This window comes from Plectrocnemia conspersa, unplaced genomic scaffold (assembly GCF_051122295.1).
Source record: "Plectrocnemia conspersa isolate PC_06_02 unplaced genomic scaffold, ASM5112229v1 ptg000011l, whole genome shotgun sequence".
Taxonomy (NCBI): domain Eukaryota; kingdom Metazoa; phylum Arthropoda; class Insecta; order Trichoptera; family Polycentropodidae; genus Plectrocnemia; species Plectrocnemia conspersa.
In genome coordinates, this window is record NW_028277175.1 from 4464642 (window position 1) to 4488772 (window position 24131).

At 31.6% G+C, this 24131-nt stretch overlaps 2 protein-coding genes across 2 annotated transcripts in view; one reads left to right on the forward strand and one right to left on the reverse strand.

Annotated features, from left to right (window-relative positions):
- Positions 1-17587, reverse strand: part of fzr (fizzy and cell division cycle 20 related) — a 36055-nt gene extending 18468 nt beyond the window's left edge. Inside the window, exon 1 of the mRNA XM_088198494.1 lies at positions 17094-17587. Within this exon, the coding sequence (XP_088054620.1) occupies positions 17094-17298 (205 nt within the window). The 5' untranslated portion in view covers positions 17299-17587. The remainder of the gene's footprint in view (positions 1-17093) is intronic.
- Positions 17588-20080: 2493 nt separating this feature from the next.
- MED18 (mediator complex subunit 18) lies at positions 20081-21273 on the forward strand. The gene is made up of 4 exons (XM_088198579.1): positions 20081-20241; positions 20308-20439; positions 20502-20831; positions 20905-21273. Exons 1-4 carry the CDS (start codon positions 20134-20136, stop codon positions 21022-21024), a joined length of 690 nt encoding a protein of 229 aa, XP_088054705.1. The 5' UTR covers positions 20081-20133; the 3' UTR covers positions 21025-21273.
- Positions 21274-24131: the final 2858 nt, after the last annotated feature.

The window sequence follows — 24131 nt, forward strand, 5'->3', positions numbered from 1 at the left end:
AACAAGCTAGATAATATATATACAGTATAACCAGTAATTGAGGTAAAACGAAACTCTCCAAAATACTCGAAATAAAACGCATTTTTTACCTCTTTGTGAAATGATGCGAACGTTGAGAATAGAACGGATAATTTCTGTCTGAATTTTACAAACAGAATCAATAACTGTGTTAAAGCTTTTTTATTGCTTTAAAAATATATATAAAGTAGGCATGCCCTCTGAATGGAACAAAGGAATATGTCCAGTGTATAGAAATATACTATTACTAAATAGAATGGGTGAACATATGTAAGAAAACAAAGGTTAATCAACACTAGACCAAAGCTTTTTAATTAAACAAATTCTAGAGACACATCATTTGAATTATAAACAATCATATATGGATTAAATGTACCAAAGAAGAGCAAGAAAAAACAAAGTCTTTGCTTATGCAGATGACATAGATAGTAGCTAAATTTCAGATGTTCTTTAACCAAATACAAATGTTCGATGGGTATTTTGGATGCAGGCATAATAAGAAATGAGTACACTTTCATATGTTTACATATGTATATCTAAATTTGTGTAGATGTTAATTCGACCTGATAAACCAGGGAGCAAAAAAATTATGAAAGAAGGAAATTCTTGGTGATAACATCTTTCTGCGAATCGTATCCCAACGCTCATAAAAGAAAGGCGCTGGATTATTATGATTGCACTACACTCTCTGGAAGTTGTCCGAACCGAAGTTCAACTGAAGTCGGTCGAGGTCGCCAACTTCCGAGTAGCGGCCACACTGTCACAAATTTCACATGCCGTCCGGACGGCGGCCGTGAATGACATCCGCACGGCTGGCATATTTGCGCGCGATCGAAAAATGTGCCAAATAATCGCAATTTTTAAATTGTCATATTATTCAAATTACGCTACTGATAATTATAAAAGTTTGTGTGGGCACTCACCAATACAATATCAGTGAAAACTTTTTGGTCGTAAATATTAAATTTACGCAAAATCTTTGTCGGCTTTTGCAAAATGCCATAAGGCATAAAAATGATACTTCAGAATACGAACATTACATCAGTGACTATCTTAGAATTTGTCGCCATCGATTCTAAATAAGAATTCGTTATGGTGTAACATTTATATAAACCGATCTAGGAAAATACATAAGGATATTCGAAACGATTTTTTTTAACAAAATCAAGTACCACTAATTTTTTTTTAATTATTTAATTTTATATGTATAAATATATAATAACGCTATCTGTACTATCAAAAATATAATTAACCCCTTTTGGTGCCCTAAAATATTCAAAGATGTCAGTAAGAGTCTGTTGAAGTCCCCGATAAGCATGTGGTATTATAACTTGACCACGTGACCACGATGCAGCGCTCGACATGCGTGTTAACCAAAGGACGCCTACGCGCATACTGAAATTGAACCGAGTTGCTCGTTCTACCTCAGTTTGCGAAAAAACATATCATTATCTCTCTCACTCTAGTCACTTAACACGCGAGAGAGCGAAAAGGGAAGTATCTCACCGCTCGCGCTCGAAAGAGCAGCTCCGACTTCGATTCCTTTGACTTCGGTCCGTTTGCCGACAATTTTCGGAAGCGCTCGAAGCTGGCCAAGTCGACTGAATTACCCCCACTTTACCTCCCGTTCTCGGTAACCTCGGACAGCTTTCGAGAGATTTTAGAGCGGGCAGAACCAAACTCGACCGAAGTTCCCAACTATATTCTCCGTCCTTGGCCAACCTTGGCCAACTTCAAGAGAGTGTAGTGCAGGCATTACACAATATATTCATATAAAAGTATCACAGTAATATTTTCTGAACTTTTTATATTAATAGTGAGTATTTGGTTATTCAAGGATTTCAAATTATAGATTCCGATTCAAAAATAATGTGATTTAAAGTGTATATGTAAAAGACACGAATAACTAATCGTTTAAGTGAAACGTGTTTCAAAGCATAGCATCAAGAAAGATTTTTATAAACGACGTTTACGCGTAGATAATCCTACTTGCTTTCAAAATTGATTACGAAATATTTAGTGAGTTTCTATAAACAGAACGTCCCGACCGCAAGCGTAGAAATATTATGATAATGAATAAAATCAAGAAAATGTCATTTTCTGATACTAAAAGGCGTTAATTGAGGATAGCTTATTTCAATATATAATCTAAATCACTCTTTTCAGAGAAAGGGGGCATTATCAGATAACATTCAGTAATATGCGGTCCGTCAAGACACTATAATATCGATCTTTAATTAAGTTTATCTATAAACCTGGAAGATAATAAGAGTTACCGATGGTTTAATTAGAAGACCTTAAACCTACTGCAATAAATTGAAAGCTGAAAAGCTTCAGACCCTTCACAGTCCCCATACATTTTTGCTATCTGCCGATTCAAAGTAAATATAAAGCCGATTAGAGAATATTGTAAATTTTTTTAAAAGCTTCCAAGAGAGCATGTATATTTTCACATAGGCACGGACCCACCCTTTCATATGCAGCATTATGAAAAAAATGCTGTGATTGTAAAATATTTCATAGTATTGGTATAAATTGGATTTTTAGCAAAAAAGGCTCTGAAAGTTCTCGAGAAATGAGAATTTTCGATTTAGAATTTTTTTATAGAGAAGAAGCACTACTTCTACTGACCACATACACAGAGGCGTATTTAGTATTTTTTAGTTTTATTACTTTCACTGGCTACCTTAAATATCTTTGCAATAAAATACATTTTAGAATTAAAAATATTTTAATGTCCAAAAATTGAGAACCACTTATTAGAATCAACGAGTACAATTTACTGATCTTTAAGTTGCATGATTATAAACAAAATATGAGAATTTGGGTTAAATCGGCTCAAGACCTTCGAAGATACGATGTAGCACCAGATCATACAAACTCCGGGAATGTTTCGATTTTCTTCGATGTAAGTCATAAATTGAAAAGTGCAATTATGCGCTTTCATTCTCTCGCTGGGTAGCCTTGGTGCGACGCCGATTTTTATCGCTCCAGTCGCACGTTGAACATTCTCACATTGCACTCGAGTCTTTATCGAAGTGACTCGACCTGAACTATCGCGAACGTTTAGAATGCATCGCAACGGAACGGATGACAGGTGAAAAACCTGACTAGTGATGCAAGGGCTAGCCGAAAATATATCACGCAGGACTTCCGTGTATCGATTTGGTGTAGTGAATTGCCGATAGCGCATGCAATATTTGCACGTTTTTTTCGCGCTAATCAACCTGTCGCACCTGCTAAGCATACAAGATATTAAATGTAAACATTAAAGCATGTCAGATAATGATTATGTTTGTCGAGCTATTGAAAAGATCGGAGCGTAACTGTGGCGCCATTGCAGCGTGAAGTGTTAACTGGCAAATCAGGGTTTCGCAATACAAGTCTGTTTGTTTTAAAACATTACCATAATAATATTTTAAATAATGATCTATCTCGTTATAGCTTAACGATCATTTACGTACATTCCTCAACCTGAAACAGCATATCTTGAGTGATCTGTAAACTAAAACGAAGTAGGACGAACAGATAATAATAAGAGTTTTCATTAAAAAACAAAATTACTTATAAAAACGTCTATAAGCAACTAGACGTATATGTAAGTTGCGGATATTTTTCGCGGCGCGTATCACTCAAAACAATATGTTACTTTTAATAGTATAAATAAAATAAAATAATATACGTGAATCTGTTTTTTTATCATTGCGAAATAAAACATCTATATTCATAGTTTAACTCATTATAAATAACTTTAAAGATCATTTATATGAGCATCCGCACGCGATGCTTAATTCGCAATTATTTGCTTTATTTCCCATACTTTACAATCGCGTGAATGAAAAATTTTATTTCACGAGAGATTTTAAGAAGGTAAAAGTATAAAACCTAAAAAAAAATTCGCTTATCAGCAGTTTGGTGATAACGTCAAAAAGGTATACTAAATAGTGTATGTTTAGGTAAACAACAATGCTATCTAAAGATAAATTTCGCTTTGGCGTATTATTATTTTAATTTTATTTTTAACCTAGTCCTGTATTTTAGTGGTTTTGTGGTGCTTTGCGCTAACTTAGAATTTCTTTAATATTAAAGACTGACTTGAATACATTAATAGTCACAATGAACCCCAACGAACGAGTCCTACATTTCCTTTTTTCGGCACCCGATCATTAAACGCCAATCAAAACGATTGTTTTCATTCATTTTTAAAATAAGATAATCAGTCAGTACGGATGGCTTTCAACGTTCAACATAATCAATTCTAAGCTAGCTGTAATTTTCAACTTTCATGTTAAAAATGTTACTGTAAAACTTAATTACAATTATTTTTATTAAAGCATAATATATGTTAACTTTCTAGTACTTTTAATAGTATATTTGGTTGAATTAAGCGAATCTTGATTAACACACTCGTGTGTTACATAAGCTTTTTGTTCTCATGGACATTCCGGTGTCGTCTGGTCATGGACCTCGCACTTTTTCTCAGATCGATCGAGGAGACACTCACTGATTGCTTTCACAATAGTCTTTTTTTTAAGACATTTAATCAGCTGATGGCAAATTGCACTCGATTCGATTGCACTCTAAAGAACATAAAAAGCGCACCGACCCTCCAGGAAGTCGCTGCGATAAGCTCTCGTTTTGTTTCGTTCTTAAAAATTCCATAAATTTCCTTTATTAACATAGCAAATTACCATAAGCGAACTTGACCTATTATTGTATTTAAATAGGTGTCATTTTAGATGCCAGACAGTTGTTAACCCAAGACTGACTTGAAAAAAACAACTTTGAAATAAGATCCTTCCTGTGTTAAACGCCGATTATGTGCTTCCCATAGGTACGTAATTGGAGCTCATTAGCATTTACTGACCTAAATATAATTATCTACATTTCCGACAACATGTGTCATTTAATCATCTGATATCATATGACTAAATATCAAAACTAAAACAATGTACCGAATTAAATAAACACAAGATGAGACTTATATCATAACACTGAAAAACAATATTTTTGATTCTGTAATAGCATGTTTTTTTTTATAAATAATATACTAAATTAATTATAGTGGGCGTGAATAAGTTGATAAATTCCCAATGGTGCCTTTTTAAGGTTCGATATATGAAGCAATATACTTTTGTGAAGTTTTTTGTATAATTTATTGTCCAGCATTATTTGTTCAAAAAAAATTGTACTTCGAAAAACAAATCACTATAAATTTCATGCATCTCGAATTGTCAACTTATTCACGCCCAACGCGATGTATAATTTTTGCTTGTACATGCTATTTTTTGTTAAAATCATAATTGTTTTTTTTACGTATCAGCGTGATTTAAAATTTTCCTATCATTATATTTGATTACAATTTTTTGTCAAAAAACTTCAAAAAACCTGATTTATTTTGAAATAAATCAAGTTTTTTATTGGTAATATTTTTCTATGTGTACGTATGATGCGCAGTATTATACATTTTTTTTTTAATAAAATCGTTGATAAAAAACATATTAATGAATGTTTAAAGTTTGACGCATAATTTTGCATATAAATCAGATTATTGAATATTTGTGAAAATTTTTTTGCGAAATATTACAAATAGTTAAGCGTCACCTATAACTTTAAAATTGATTTATTAAAATATATAAATCCTAATATATTAATACAATGTCAAAATCATTTTAGACTATTTTCTACTTTTACCTTTAACATTAATAAAATTATAATCAACTGTGAATTTATTTCTCAAGCATTTAAAAAATAATTAAATTGAAATAAACTGAAGAAAATTAAAATTAGTTATAAGATTTTTTCTGAGACGTTTTTCATATTTAAAATTCAAATAAATTAATATTATTGATGCATAGTAGATATTGTATTGATTTAAAAAGCTTTGACTTTAAATTATATTTAAGGATTTTAAAGCTATATATATATAAAAAAAAACTCGCTATAAAACGTGTCTCAATTTTTGCGAAATTATATATATGTAACATAAATATTATTTTTTTTTATGTCAAAAAATATTAATCTCGATAAAAAAATATGGTTTTTATATACACATATTAGCAAAAACTTTATTAAAACAATGTATTATGTATTATTACTAGCTTTTTGTCGAAATTTTTACGTTAATTACTACAAAAATCGATTAAAAAATTCTAGCAAAAATTATTTCTAATAAAATAATCAACCATACAAAAATAAAATTGCCGAACCAAAAAAGTCTAATATACATAAAAATATTATATATATATATATATATATATATATATATATATATATATATATATATATATATATATATATATATATATATATATATATATATATAGATACATCTACGGGCAAGTTATGGCATTAGTTTTTTTTAATAAAATGTTTCCTAAAATATCTGTAACGTTTAAATATTAGTCGATTTTGAAAATTTTTTAAACACAAACTGAGTTGAAAAATATGCATATGTGTTTTTAAAAAAATATTGAATGCATTAAAAAAATCCTTTCCTAGTTTTTAGAATAAATGTTTTTTAAATATCTGGGGTGTTTTTGAAAATTTAGACAATTAAAATTGTGTTTAGGAATCTTAATTAAATCAATATTATAAGTAATTATATTATGGACTTTTTCCAACAATAAAATGTTTTGTAATAAATATATAAATGTATTTTAAAGAACATATTGCTATTTAATTTAAAATCGATTTTAGCATTTAAAATATTTTTGTGGCAAACATTGCAAAATATTTTATATTTAATAATATTCCGTTGATTTACAGCTAAGTTTTGACTTTAGATTATATTTATTGAACCTTGAAAGTATAGAAAAACGATTTAAACTCGTGTATCAAATTTTTTCCTACAAATTGAAATGTTTTGTTATAAATTTATGAATGTAGTTTAACGTAATGTAATTTTTGGTTATAGCCCATATTAATAATTTTATGCCAAAAAATATTAATATGTTCATCCCTAGTTTCATCCTAGAATGGACAAAAAAACTCTATAAATACATACTAGCAAAAACATATTTTTATATTACTGCAATGCTAAAATTATAATATATAGTAAAAAAACAATTATAGCAACATTTTTGCTGAAATTCTTAGGGTTTTTACTTTAAAAATTAAAACCTACCATCAGAAGTTATTTCAAAGAACTTAAAAAATAAAGTCGAATATATCAAACAAAAAGTTTATTTATTGTTATGAAATTTTTTTTTTTCATTAAATGTATTTATAATTATTTATAATTCAATAATTATTAAGGCATTTTAAATAGAGCATTTTTAAAATTATTTTTCATTGTAACCTGACAGGCGTAAGCCCAATGCGTTACAACGGAGTAAATCTGTACCACGACAACAAAAAATGCAAGAATTTTACGCCAAAGAAAAGTTTAAAATATTTTTTTTAATGCAACTTATATCAATATGAAGTTTTCAGAAGAAACGTTTAAAATCGTTGGCCCAATACGTTACAACGCTGTAAATCTATACCAACTGAGTGAATTAATCATACATAATCAGACATTAACCACCACTTTTCATTTATATAAAACCATTACCCGGACACAGTACTCCTTTAAAAATGACTCAAGAGCTTCTTGCACGGACCCATCCTTTCATATGCAGTTGCAAAACATTTAAAAATATTTGTACAAATATAATTTAACAAAAAATTGCTATGATCTCGAGAAATTCGCTGATTTTTGAGATGAGAATTCACAAAATACTAATTTTCGAGTAAGCTCGGGCATGACCGGGAAAGAGTTTAAATAAAAATAATTATGTGCATCATAATTTATATCGGTTTTTTTAATAATAGCGTATTTTAATACATAAAAATTCGAGTCTGCTGCCGTGGCTCGAACCCAGTGTTACCAGTCAAGACATTACGGACTACGCTATTCCGACCTTAATATTATTTATACAACGTATTAATAGCACTGATTTTTTCTATTAAAGTTAAATGTTTTGTTATAAATTACAGTGCTGCTGCAATTGAGTTTTTTGTTATAGTCGACTGAAAACATTTATACAATTACTCAAACAAAGCGAAACACATATTCTTAATAGTTCTCCATCTTCTTTGAAATCTATAAATAAACAGACTCGTGCTCAAGTGAACTTATGGCATGCTTTAAAAAAAGCTCTTCCTGTGTAATGAAACCAGACGTTGGTCCTGTTCTATATTCGCATGCATTACTAATTAGTGTGACAATATATAAATATATTCAAACACCAGCAGGAAGCATTTTATTACCAAGTCGAGAATTTCTACCAAAAAAAAGTGCAGATAGGTGCATACTCAGACGATTAGAAATTTTACGAATGTTTATCCTGCACTCCACTTATGCTAATGGACACTATCGTAATAGGCGATGCATTTTCACAACTGACGTGTGTCGTAATGTCTAAAAACGACTGCACCTATCTTCGACTTTTATACGTAGAAAGTGCATCATCTCAACAGAAACATCCCGAAAGTAGCGAACGCCGTTTTCTAAAAGCCGCCAACCAAAGCCACCTTGCGGATAAACTCTATTGGTTATTATTACGTATTTGCATATAAAATTTATGAGCAGTGCACACAATGCAATGCGATAAAAACGATCGTCAACTAAGCGCGCTTACTACTCCTTGCGGTAAATATTATTTTATACAACACGTTCTCTATATATGTATAATATCTGCATACGGTATTACAAAAGGCAATCTATAGTTTCTTTAAATTTACTTCACGCCAATCATAATCTTATTATAAATTATGGCTGCGAGATGTGTGGAAATGTGTAACAAGGGAGTACTTGGTCAAAACATTTGAGTTCAAGTCGAAGGTATATATATATATACAATTGTTAAGAATGACGGTTCTCTGAAGCATGCGCATTTGATGACATCACACGGGAGTGGTTTATGGAACATTTTCATATATTTAATGAGTGAAACTATTTGTTACTGGGTATTTATTTATAGCTTGTGGTATAGGCAAATTACTGATAAGAGTGACAATGAGTGCGATTGTAGATATTAAAGTTTTCACCAAAACAATACATCTATATACAATATAGAAACACTAATCATAAGATATTGATAAAAAATATTGGAAAAAGCCGAATAATGCCAAAAGATAGCGCAAAACACCTCTAAAGCAAAATCAATAAAAATTTAATAATATTGGTTTTAAAATTGGCTAAATTGATTCACTGATTATTATAATATTAGTTTTGTCTATATACATATGAACAAATATATAAAATAATAAAATATTTTTAAGATCTTAAAAATTACAATTTATATTAAATTTTTTTATATGTATATCATATTATAAATCACGAATTATTTGGCCGCGCAGTGTGATTTTTACAGTTTATTTTATCAGCTCAATTTTTCCAATAAAAATATAATTATTACATTAGTATTTTTATTTGAAGAAAATGACGCGATTTATTTATATATTTGAAAAAGCCGCGTAGTGAAATTAAAAAAAAAATATATTATTTTTATATATGTTATATATAAATATAATGAACTAATGAAGTTATTATTACAATAAATAACAATAGCAAAAAATGGTTCAAATCGGCTTAAGAAATTCTAAGATAGCGCAAAGCACCAATGTTAAAAATAAAATAAAAATAATAATACACCAAAGCGAAATTTATCTTTAGATAGCATTATTGTTTACCTAAACATATACCTTTTCGGCGTTATCACCAAACTGCTGATAAGCGAAAAATTACCGTTTTACACCGTCGCTTATCCTAATTACCCCTATGAAATAACTGTCGACCCAATTGTCGCAATGTCATTATTCGCATGGAAATTTATTTCATTTTCTCCTGCCGGTGACGAACCTTACGACGAAAATAATTGTTACCTTCCATATTAAGACTTGCCAAGACAATCAAGTCATTAACGCGGGTGATTACAAATTCTGCGCACCTTTCGCCAGAAGTTGCCAACGATCGACTCAAAAATGGTATCTGAGCGATAAGCGGCGTGTCAGAGTTCATGTTTATTGACAAGGCGATGCAGAAACAAGACCTAGATACCGAACTATTTGGTAATAGTTGATAATCTCCATCGACGGAAGCATCGACGTACCATCGACAATTAAAATGACACACGCGGTTATTGACAGGAAAATATTTTTGAGACTCGTGTTTCTTTAACAATATGCACAAAGGCGTTTCAACGCATTCCTATAATTCATGTGTGGCCAAACTTTTTTGTACTGCAATTTACACATTTACTATTGATAATTTTTTTAAATAATAATGGGTATATATATTATACTATAAACATACTCAGGGGATGCAAATATAGTTGAACTTTATTTAAATAAAAAAAATAAGTTTATGTTGCCGGGCAGCGCAAACTACTTTTATCCTAAAGAAAATGCTAATACATAGATATTAAAAAAATACAATGTTTTCAAATACACATGTTTTATATATTTCATTGTTATATTACTAAAAAAAATGTTTTGAAAAATAGTATTTAAAAATGGTATTAAAAAAATGAGATACCTGAGTATTATATTTCAATATTGAATATTTAAAATAAAATATTCTCTATCCCACTTAAGATTCAGTGTAGTATTAGCAAAAAAATATTTGACCGCGCAGCGCAATTTTTTCGTACTGTGCAAAAATCTTGGTCCACTTATTTTCTATGCATCGTATTATGTTCTCGTATATATAGTTAACGCCTGAGTAAAAACAATAGGGGATCTATGACGCCTTTTGCTTCTGAAGTATTTTCGAATCAAAGAATATTTATTACTGTATTTTAATTATCCAATACCTATATTTTTTAAATTGAATTTGTTTATTTTAAACTTGTATAAAAAAAAATCCGCCATTTTAAAACAAGAGTGCGGATCTGACTAGCTAACAACTTTAATAACTAAAGCAAAATAACACAAAAAAAAACAAGAACCGCAGTAAGACTAAATCAAAATAAAAAAATAAAAAATTGAATTTAACTTTTTTAATGCTATGCTACTTCGCATTTTAAAAAGTGCAAAGTTTTTGCACTTTTTAAATCGCTTGGAAATTTAGTCGCAAGGGATCGCTTTACGGTGGAACAAAGCGCGTTCTGCGTAAAACAGTTTTACAAAGACAACGATTTTTACGTGATTGTTCGGTGTGTGATTTTTGCTCACACTGTGAATCAATCAGAGTGTTAATTAAATTAAATCGTGGGTTAAACGCTAAATAAGAAAACCGGGCGGGAACGGAGCAGGAGAAGCGAAGAGAATTTCGCGCAAGTTAACGAGTCTGTACGAGAAGATCCGGGCTTATCGATTCGCAAGCGTTCTGCTGCTATAGCGATACCAAGATCAATTCTGGACGTGAAACTACACCCAAATAATATCTGTGCAATATTGTAATAGTTCTCATTTTTACTGTCACTATCATTTGATCAATTTGCCTATAAATAGCGTTTATTTTTACATAATATCTGATAGTAGTCTCTATATATTTATATTTATTAAGTACATCTCTACAAAAATACTACCTATTGCAAAGAGAGACACGATAACTGCCGTAGTTTTAATCATATCGACATGATGAGAACAGGTAAATGTTAGCCAACCTTTGTTACAAAATAGCAGGCATTTAAAAAAATCGTCACTCCATTAAAACTTTAAATTGAAAAAATAAAATGACAATTGAAATAAAAAAGATTTTTAAATACAGAAATCTACCTAATTCTTGCGACCTTTGTCGGACCGAATTTTAACTGACTATTTATAAAGCGTATAATGCTATAATGCATATAAAAATAAAGCTCAGCTTAGTGGATACAAATTATTTACTTTAAATTTGGATAAGAGGAAGAAGAAAATACATTTAGTATTAATATTATATGTTTAGTTAAAGATCTTGAACCATTGAAAAGTGCACTTTTTCTCGCAAGCATTATGTGCTTTAAAATGTTATCAAAACCCATCAGTTTTACTCCCCATTTTTAATTTGGATAAGAGGAAGGAAAACATAGAGAAAAAAGATTTAGTAATAATACTATGTATTTTTAGCTAAAGATCTTGAACCATTTAAATGTGCATTTTTTCTTTAAAAATGCTTTAAAATGTTACAATACTGGCGCAACGCTCAAAAACCATCAGTTTTACTCCCTATGACACTCATGCCGTGGTCTCGCTGCCGTGCGCATGCGCGCCTGCACCACAGAAATGTGCAGAAATGAATTACTACTGCGTTTCTCGAGCTGTTCAAACTCAAACCTAACCTAAACAAACTATTATATTCGTTTAGCTTAGAACGGTAACGCAGTGGGGGTAAAACGTGTTTTTGAGCGTTGCACCGTGCTAATTAAAAAGTACCTTCTGGTGTGATAATAATAATTATATTTAATCTTTGGTATATGTCGCTTATTATAAACTAAAATGAATACAAATGTGTATTTTAATTTATTTTTTAGCTTGATTTTGAATGATAGTGGTACTCCACACCGAGCAAGCATATGTTAGAGTAAGTCTGATTTTGTAGTTTATGCGCTTGTTTATTGGTAGCAATTATATTATTACAGTTAACTTTAATTTAAATATAATTGACTTTGTTTTATTTTGTTTTTCTATCTAGAGTTATAATTCACATTCGCGTGTTTTTAGGCTTTTTAGTGTATTCGTGGTCCACGTTTTGGCCTTCCCTGCTACAATAAGTACCAATAGGCGACAACGCTGAACCGCAATAGTCATGCTGACATTAGACTCCGTAAAGAAAAAGAATATGCTAATGAGTCAGCGTCGATTCTAATTATTATCATCGAACAGTCGATTCGGCAATTGACATTTTTCTTCGGAATAAAAAGCATTATGCAAAGGCGTCAGCTGTTGACGCGGTGGGCGTTCACGAAGCAGACGGTCTGTTGCTAATGTCAAAAACAGCTGTAATAGCAAAACAGCGACGAGCAACCGGCGGCGCCGCGTGCTCCCACGGTACATGACATCTTCGGTGTCTAATGCAAAATTTCCACGGACAGAGGTGAAATTCGAGATAATTCTTGATGGGATAGTCTCGAATGCGCGTCCGCAATAGGAACGCGGCGAAAAAATTGGGGCTCCGCGGGTTAACTTCGGCGCCGCATTGCCTCATTCGGTGGGCGAAGGTCTCGATTGGCAGAAAAAACGTCACCGCATAACTTAAAAGGATCGCGCGTTACACCTAAGCGTCCGATGACGACTCTAGCGTCGGAGAAGTGATCGTCTATTTGAAGGAAACGCGACAGGGTCGACGATCTCCGACTGGCGACCAGCTCGATGATCTAATATCGCAAACAAAAAGGAATCGAGCTAGAAGATAAAAAATCGCCCAAAAACTATGCAAGCCATTATTCTTCAAATGTGGCAATCGAAAGCCGTCATTGACCTCGCGGTTTCTCCCAGCAATGAGGTTCGAAAACGGTTTTCTATCGAGTATGTGCATAAAGATGCATAGAATGCAATTATCTTAATGAATTTCAAATGCGGCGCACTAAAATACCACTTTACGACCATCTTCCCCTCGATCCGCAATTCAACTCTATGAACATATTCTAAAGAGGAGAACTATTAATATATTTTTGTAAAAAATACAATTCAAAACAGCGAGTCCTTTTTTATCAGCGCAGCGCGAAATTTTTACATACATTTCAATCAAACTACATACCGGACATTATTCCTAAAACTTATTTTTTAAATCATTTTACGTTTTAACGTCAAATTTTAAATACAGCTGCGTAATGATTTTTTAATTTTTTTTTTATCACAATGGTAAAATCAGTAAACGTCAAATAAAATAAGAAAATAAATTTATGTTTAGAATCACCAAATATACATATTAGAAAAAATACATAAAATACTTTTACTTATTTGTAAAACAACAAATATCATACTTTGTGACCTCTACAATAATTTCTTTATTCTTAACACTTTACGGTCGATTTATGCGGAGATATTCGCACGACCGTTCAACTTTGCTACTGTTGTTGAAAGCGAAAAACTGTCGATACGTCGTTACATGTTTTGATCCCAGATTCTCAGCTATCATATTAGTAACAATGACCTACTTTAGCGACTCTAACCCTGTGATATGCGTAGGTTCAAGTAATAAAAAAGGGACTCAAATTTTATGTAGTCATAAAAGAGATAACATTTTATGGAAGGACGGAAACCAAAATTTATAGGTATATCCCAAAGAGAAATTATAAACAATGGCGAAATTTTCTTCGAAATTTGTGCAGCCAATATTGGCGTTTTTGGTCTAGCGCTATAACGTTTTAGGTAAGCTTCGGATATTTTAGTTATTTTCTGCACACTACTAGAAAACATTTGTAGACTATATTTGTTTTTTACTACAATTTTTTTTACTTTGTGTTACTGTTTTTTTTAAACTATTTTGTGATAGTACATTATCTGTATTGAAAGATTTTTTATCGACTTTAAAACTGTAATTATTTTGTTTTGTCATTTTAACTATGATTGCTAAAAAATGGATTAAAGATAAAAAATATTGTTTGAAAAAACTTTTCAAGACCTTCTAACGAAAATAAAGAAGACGTCAATGATCAATGCTTTTAAAGTAGTTTTTGGGTCAGAAGTCCACGTATGTGCAAGATCGCGTATTATGCGTTTATCAATCATATCCATGATGCAGAATATGACTCTCCAGGAAGTTTGAACAATGATGATTCGTTCCAGATAATATCAGAGGAGACAAATCGATATCGGGAGAAAAATAACCGTAAATATGTTACTTCGGCTCACTCGTGAAAATGTACAGATGTCCCTGAATTAAAAAAAATGATTAGCTCTACTAATAATTATGGCAATAGTTTGAAAAAATACCAATCCTAGAATTAAAACCAAATATTTTAAAGAAACAGCGATTCCACACCACAAAAACATAAATATTAAATTTAAAGTTTAATTAGTGTTAAGATATATAATTTGTATAAATAATATTAGATTAAGTTTTTACGAGTGTGCATCCCTATTGGAGGTGAGTGTGCGTTTTTCATTGTATTTGTTAGTAGTAAAAATAAACTGTTTGTCTATTACATTGTGGAAATATCGAAGTTGCACGGTTGGGTGCCGCATGAATATCACAGCGTATATTGACAGTAAAGTGTTAAAAAATATTTTATTTTTTTGGAACGCGATCCACAGCTTTATGGTAAATGATTTCATTATTACGAATATATAATGTGTAATATATTCATAGAAAAAAATCTGTAAACACTGTCATGAAACGAATTTTTTTATCCGAGTTTTGAGCCTCTGGAATTTAATTAGTATAATATTAGTAAAATCTTAGGCTAAAACACTAAATGAATTCGTTACGGTAAATACGTTAATTAACGCGTGATTTTGTTATATGATGTCGAAATAACGAAACCCGCAAATTTGTGCACACGGTATTCAATATGTTAACCCTTTTAGTGGCAAACTAAATTAGGCGGTGTATGATAAAAACGACAATAATTTTTTTTAAATATAAATAAAGTTCGTATGCAGGGACGGAATTTTTTAGGGGTAGAAGGGGAGGGGCAGGTAGTCATTTGTCCCCTTCTAATTTGACCAGAAAAATTAGCTACGTCGTGATAAAAATTGAATACACTGGAAGCGCTGGATATAGGGTAAGACCAGTGCAACATCGTAGCGCCCGTTCAGACGAGAATATTGCTGCTGTAAGTGAAAGCGCGGCCAAATAATTTTGGGCACTTTTATGGCTCGTTGCACCTACATCCGTATAAAATTCAGATAACACATTAACTGAAGCTCAAAGAACATTGACAGCGAAAAACTTACGCAAAACTGGTGTTAGAGAAGCAGGAAGTTGATGCTGATAAGGCGCATTTATACCTCTCTGGGTATGTTAATAAGCAAAATTGCTGCATATGGAGCAAGGAAAATCTTTATGTGATTCACGAGAGACTATTACATGCCCAAAGAGTGACTGTTTGATGCACATTGTGGTCAGGCGGCGGCATTGGGCCTTACTTTTTTTAAAAATGACGAGGGTCGGACTGTAACAAGTCAACGGTGAGCGCTATAGGCGCATAATAACCGATTACCTTTGGCACGAAATTGAATATATTGACGTGGAAGACATGTGGTTCCATCAAGACGCGCGACTTGTCACACATCGAGTGCAATGTTGGATGTTTTACGTGAAACGTTCCCAGGTTGCATTATTTCACGTTTAATGACGTCAACTGAAGGCCAATATCAAGCGATTTAACGTCGTTGGATTTTTTTGTTGGTTTACGCTAAGAGTCGTGTCTATGCCGACAAACCCGAAATGTTGGAGCACCTAAAAACCAGCATCCGTTACGTTATTGCCGAGATATTGTCCGAGATGTATGAAAAAAAATCGAAAAAATAGGCTGCTGCAAAAAGGTCCAGAGGCGGCCATTGAATTGCTATTATTTTTTATAATTAATGATAGATATTTTTAAAAAATAAAGTTGGATGACCCTTTATTTGACACTTGATTCGTTACAAATTTTAAAAAGGCAAATATAAGTGACGTAGATTTGCAAATATTTATTTCGGAGGGCAGCGAATATTGCATAGAATGGCAATATTGCAGACTAAACTTATGATAGAAGTAAAAGGAAAAAGTGAATTAGATAGATTTCGATAGAAATACAGCTTCTTCGACTAGAAGCAAAACACGTTAACTGATTTACATTAAACTTTTCTGTAAAATTGACCTTGTGAATATGTTGGCAAAGTCTGATCTGTTATTTAAAAAATTGAAATATTATATGCAAGCATAAAATTGACGCAAATGAGTGAGTATTAAACATAATTTTTATTTGAATTCTTATAAGAAATTTAGTTTAATTGAGAAAGTTAAAAGAATCATAAACATATATCATCCTAAACAAATTCGTTTTTGGACGTCAGTGGGAGTAGAAGTTTGAGACGATTATGTCTATGTCTATGTCTATGTCTACCTACGTGGTTCAACAGCGAAATGAATGTCATCGTGAGGCACATTAAGGGCAATTCGGAAACATCGATACATAATGTGGGAATAGTATCATCATAAATTAGCAAACATTACTCACATGCGAAGGACGTCTGCCAATTGTTGCCCAGTCGACAAGGTATGAATCTGTCGTAGCCCGGAGACAGCGGTCCTCTACGTTTCGAATAAGAATACACTGGCGAACATTGATTCTTCAGTCGACGCTCGAACTCTTGGTTGTTGAACATCGGTCTGTGCAGGGGCACGGGGGACTTCTGTTCGTATCGGTTCTCTTCATCGAACATTTCGCAAGCGTGAACTTATATGCATCGGCGGTCAAGGGTGAGATGTCAGATGAGCGTTAGCGCTAACGCTCGGCGTTCGAAACTGACGGTCGCGGTTCGGAGGGTTAGCGAGACTGTGCGACTGTGCGACTATGCGACCGCGGCGAAACTTCTCGCGACTATTGACGTTTCTGTGTTGATCAGTAAACGAAGTTGCGCGATTGCACGGTCGTCGCGACAGCCGAGAAGTGTCTCGGACTGGGAGCGAAGCCGCTGTGATCCGTCTCTGATCGCGGAGCCGTTGACATCTAGGCGGGGTTGCCAGCACCAAAATTTGGCCCAAATTCAAACCAACGACCGTTGAACGCTAATATTATTTCATACAGAATCTAGTCAGTGCTGTAAATATAATAAATTATTAATCAAAAATTTATATCTCTATAATTCTCTACTATAAATTGCACATTTTATGCAATTAAAATTATTTATTGAATTAAAAATATACGTGTTCGGTATTACCCCTTTTATATTTTTATTCTAATAAAATATTACTTAAAATAAATAATTAAACATTATGGTATGCGCAAATATCTATTACACGTGTTTTAAAATATACACTGTCATTATTATTATCATATGTCGTATATATTTGGATACATTTTTTGTTTTATTTATTAAATAAGTACATTTATAATCTGTTGATATTGCATTTCATAAATATTATTGTTTGCTAATAAGTCATTAAATAGTAGTTTGAAGTTCAGTTTTAAATCATTTTTCCTTTTCTAAATCACTATGTTAACTATGTTTTATGAAGATTTAAATTAATCGCCGGAGACCCCACCCCAGTGAACAATGGCGAGCAGGCGGTTGCATAGAAGCGGGAAGTGATCGCTGTACGTGTTTTAAATAAAATAGTAAAATATTTTTAATTAAGGAATATATTATTTTAGTATGATAAAGGGCGACAATATATTTAACCTGATGGTAAAAACTCTAGAGTGAATTAAATTATATTTGACAGATTACAATGACACCTTAAAATAAGTAAAGCTACTATTGCATTTATACGCCTGGACGAGAACCGTTTTTTTCACTACCAACCTAGATATCATGCGAGTGCTAACTCAGATGCATGCACTTCTACCAGCACATTAGTTTTGAAGCCATACGAGTCCATCCCCATCAGGTGGGCTGCTGGATTTTTACGTTCAGGCAGCGATACTATTTATTTTTAGTTTATTCTCCAAGCGTTAGAAAACGGGCTCTTGTTAGCATGCGTTATCGTAATTGTTATAGGTCTTCCCCTCGAGAATCGCCCATAACGCCATCTAATGACTTAGGAACCATCAAGAGAGATGTCATTATTATACTCTGTTGCCCACCCCCGAGAATCTTTTGCTCCTCGAAAGAAGTTCACGATACTCTTTCACATTAGAATGACGGGCTTCCGGCGTGTGGTGGACAGGCACATACAGATCAAAACTTACATATTATAAAGTGTAATTCTGTGGTGTAGAGGCAAATTAAATAGTTCATCCCATCACACATGTATATTAGAGTGGGTTGAAAATTAAAATTTTTATAGTGCGAAAAAGTTGCCTCATGTAATAAGAAAAAACGCCGCAAAAAAATTAAAAATCTGTTACCATTTTTCATATTTTTTTCAATTAAAATTTTACGATCGACATACTATAGCTTGTTATGCGTATTATAAAGTTTATTAAAGTTAAATAAATTAAAATATCAATAATACTAAAATGTTTTCCATTTGCGTAATGTGTTCGAAAAAATATATTTACAAATTTTTCGTAAGTTTATTGTGCAGCACTTTGTACGTTTCGTCAGAATAAAACGACACAGATCGTACCATGAGAAGGTAGCTGCACAGCAAATTCCATCCACACTTTACCTAACAAACCATCCAAAGAAAACATTTACAAAAATAAACATGGATTCAGTGGTAGTCGGTTACTTCTACTGTTTCTTTTTAATATGCACATCTTTATCGTCGGACTTTTGAGAGAAATCAGGCATAACCGATCTTGATAACAGTTTAGATTTGATGTAGCTATTTCTATCTTTTTGTCTACATACTTTAGTTAAGGCCTCAGTAGCAAGTTTGACACATCCCTTGACTGCTCGAGTGTGACAGGGTGGCTATAATTGTAATACGTATAAATACTTTTTGCATTATTAATTTCTGTATTTCTTGCGGAAAAGTATTAGTGAGCCCTCAAATATAAGCCGGGTTCGAACATAGGCCTGCCACAAAAACATTCGATGCAATAAAGTATGAAATTTACCCATAACGTAACGAGTTTGCACATGTTTAAGTTTAAATTTATTTAAAAAAATATATTGGTAAATATTTTAAATTAATGTAGCAGGAATATTTTTCTATATAAATAATACTATTGTAAGTTTTGGTAATAACGATTTATATGGTAGCTTAGAAGTTTACAGGAGATACTTTTTTTCAATAGGTTGCAGTATTTATTGCAATCGTTTTGTGCCAATTCACACTTATTTAATTGTATTTTTTATTTTTTAGAGTGTGTTTAATTTCTTACATCAATTTAGTGATATATTCAAACATGTCCTCTCTTTTTTATAATCTCATTTTAAATACACATTTAGTTATATTAACTACGATTTATTAGTCTTAATATTTAAAATTTTGCGGTTTATTATGTATAAAATTTATCTAGTAATTTTATTCATATTAAATTTTAAATAAAAATTATAATTCATTTTATTTAATGCTCGTAGATTTGCATTTTATGTTGCAAATTATATTTTTGACTGGTAACACTCGAGCGGCAACTTGTCAAGTGAGATTGTTTTGCTTCAAAAATGGCGACCGTTCCGCCTTCGTCTAATTCTCCAGTGAGAAATGCATTCGATAATATGATTCAAGCTCTAAACGAAAATATTATTCCAAATCAAGAGTATTTGCTACAGGTATGCCTAAATACTATAATATTTTATAACCTTAAAATTTAATATTTACTATTATTTTTGCCATAGGGCTCAGTATTAGATTCGGCTGTTGAAGTTTTACTACACAGATTGAGAGGTCTCTGTGATAACGTTGACGCCGGACCTGAAACCTTCAACGATCAAGAAGTTTGCTTTAGTTTACGAGGGGCGACCCCTCAGGTGATTCAAAACTTTAAAATGCTTTTACTCTATATGTTATAAATAATATGTCATCACTTTAGGCACCACCTATACTGTTGAGAGTGAGGAAGTCGCTCGATTGTCCCGAAATGCCTTACCAATTAAGATACATCGGCCAGCCTGAACTGGGAGATAAAACTCGTCCTACAGTAGTGAGGTCGAGCATCGACGTCGCTTGTACCGGAATGGTTGTAGAATTCCTCACAGAACTCGGATGCAGAATAGATTTCGAATATACGATCAGAGGGTATATGTTCAGAAAAGGCAGAATGAAGATCACCGTCGCTAAAGTCTTCAAAATGAGTCCAATGCATGCCAAACACAACGAAGTATACGAACCAATATCTCAGAGTTACTTGGTAGAATTATCGGTATAGCAACGTTACAATTGTTTATTATTAGTCACAATAATTACTGTAATAATTAAAATCTATTTATTTTCAGGTCATAACACCGTCAGGTCAAGATGCAATCGCCGAAGATATGAAAGTTTTTGCTGATCAATTGCGACCTTTGGTGCAATTAGATAAGATAGATTATAAAAGACTGGGACACGTTCCGTAAATGTATCATTCATTTTGTTCAATTTTATGTATATCTTTAATTTATAATATTTAAATAATAAATAAAATAGAAGATGAAAATATTTTACGTTCTTATTGTTATGGTTTATGTTTATAGATGTAATAAAAGTTTATTTGTCACAATTTCTATACAAATGTTTCCTGCGTATATTGATTGTGAGAACATGAATATGGCATATGCTAATCAGATTTAATAAACAAAACAATAAAACGTTTTAGCATCAAGATATGTTATTGTTTTTGTTCCCACGTATTACAGTAAATTTTATCATTCTACATATATAATTTTTTGATTTATTTTTTGATTCAAGCGGTGATTTAATTGTGATTAGTTATAGAAATATAATCTACTTGATTGTAAGAGTATAAGTATTCAACTTTATTTTTAACATATTTATCGTCATGATGAGGCAATGTGAATTGGGAATTGAAGCGCAAAGGCATATATGTGTTTTTAATTGCACATTTTATGTGGTTTAAAGTTCTTAAGCAGCATAATATAGGATCCGTTTTATATCTTGTGAGTTGGAATAAAAAATACGCTGAAATTGACACCATCTTTTTAATCGAGATTTTAATAATATCTACTTTTACAAGTAGAAGCATTGTTCGTTTGCTCGAAGTACTTGAGCAATTATTTAAACATATATTAATTACGTTTTTGCACAATCTACTACACGTGAAATAAAATTTCACGATAACATGAATTTATTAATTTATAGATAAGATATAAATGAATGAACTTATACGTTAAAATTAAGTTATTAGATTATTAATTATACAAATATTAATATCTTTTCATTTTTATTCTCACTTAAATTTGATTATATTTTTCAGTAAGACTTTCTGATAAAAATATATATTTGCGGTTTATTTCGGCGGACCTCTCAATCTTGCGCTTGGGGTCATCTACCCTTGTTTTCCCCTTCACCCTGTTTGTTATTAATCCGTTCCTGAAGGCCTGACGAATACGGAATCTGTAATGTTTAGAAACTTTTGTTCTTTATGAAGCTCCAATATTTATTCTATGGTAAGTTCTTTTTCAGCACCAATTCATATACATACATTTTCACTATAAGCTTCAAAACCTATGCTCGGCGATTGCAGAGCCAGTGTCGTGTGATGGTGAAAAAATATGGACAAATATAGTGGCTGACGAATATAAAGGTTCCGCTGTATTTGTATTTGTGAACTGACTCTTCAGAAAAAATATAGTGTAGTAAAGATATCATTATTTTTATTATACACATAATGCGCTCATACCTGAAATGTTGAATTATGTTGTTTCGGGAAATAATGAACTCTCGATACCGCGTAAAATTCTAGCTGGGGTCCCACAGGGTAATTTGCTTGGGCCGTTTCTCTTTATTCTATATACTTTTGGTATTTATATTAGACTAAAACACTAACACCAGTATGTGCTGACGACACAGCCGTCATAACTAATTATTATGGTCAGTGGCGTATTTATTTCGCTAGGCTCTATAAGTTTACAAACCCCTCCACTCCTCCATTACACATAACATATTTTATAACTACAATAGAACATATATTTTTATATTATATTATATATTACACAAAGAAGAGAATGAAGCTCCTCTTTGTCAGAAACGTTAATAAAAAACATTGTATTCATAAATATATTCGTTGAAGTTTTTTCCCCGCACTTTTTTTTACCAATTTCTCATTTACGTCTTTATTTATTTTAAGAAAAACGGATTTGATTATTTTGCAATTGAAGCGAAAGGCAGAAATTGCATCTGCTCTTGTTGGCTATCTAGTGTTACTAAGTCTTTTTATATTTTTTATTCAAACTGCCAAATCTATTAATCAAATGTGTGGATAAAGAAATAAAACATACTTTGAACAAATTCTAAATACAGTACTGCTTCTAAACAAGCGGATTGCAAACTATTATATATGCTGGCCATATTAGCGGCATTGTCATAAGTTTGACCGTGACAATATATCTAAAGAAATATTCAATATTTTAAAAACTTGTTCTTCTAATTATTCAACACTGTGACTTTTAATTTAAAAAAATCCTAAAAACTGTCCCCTTACGATAACATATCTAAATAAACATTAATTGTTCTGTATGGCTTATATCTGACGAAGAATCGATAATTAATCGAAAATATGAAGTTTCCTGAAGTAATAAGGTTATTTTTCTTTACCTTCATTGCCCATTAAATTAATAAATTCGTCATAAGTTGTCTATAATTATTTTTATTGTTATATATTTATTATTATTTTATATAGCATTTATAGTAAATTATAACTTTAATTTATTTTACTAATGTTTAATAATTTAATTTATTAACTTTAACTTAACTTTAATTAATTTTACTACTGTTTAATAATTTAATTTATGGAAATATCTAAAGTATAATCTTTTAATTGGGCATATATTTTTAGATATTAACATAGCGATATGATATACACACTACATTAGACAGCTTCCATAAATTATGACATAGGTTTAGGGGAGGGTGGATCAGCGGAATTGTGACAGTGTTTAATAAACAGGAGTCTGCCTCAATGAAATCTTGTAACATAAAGAAGAAGGAGGAAGGGAGTGGGGGGTAAGAAATCACGAAAAACTTGTGATATCATTAATTGAAGTCGCCTTACAGAAAGGAAAAGGCAAAAATAAGTAAATCAGTTAGTGTAATAATAATAATTGCATCATTTTGTTAAAATATTTATATTTTATAATTATAATGGAAAAGGAGAGGCTAATTTAAAATTCGCAATAGTGGCCATGGCTAGAAGTGAATGTAATAATTAGAATCATTATATAGCAATCGTAATGTAAAAATGTCACTATCATTATTTTCTATAAATAGCTATATTTTTCTTGATGTTGGTATTTAATAAATCTTTATCTATATAATTGTTTGTGATTATGCGCAATCTGCACAATTGATACGATAAACGTTGTTAATGTTGTAAAAAAAGTGTCATTATCTTGAGATTATTATTAGACAAAAGATAATATTTTTGTTATAATTGAAAGGTAAAAGTTTATGGTCGGTTTTAATGGCGCTACGGCTACAAAGCCTCGGCGAGTGGCATTTTAGCTTC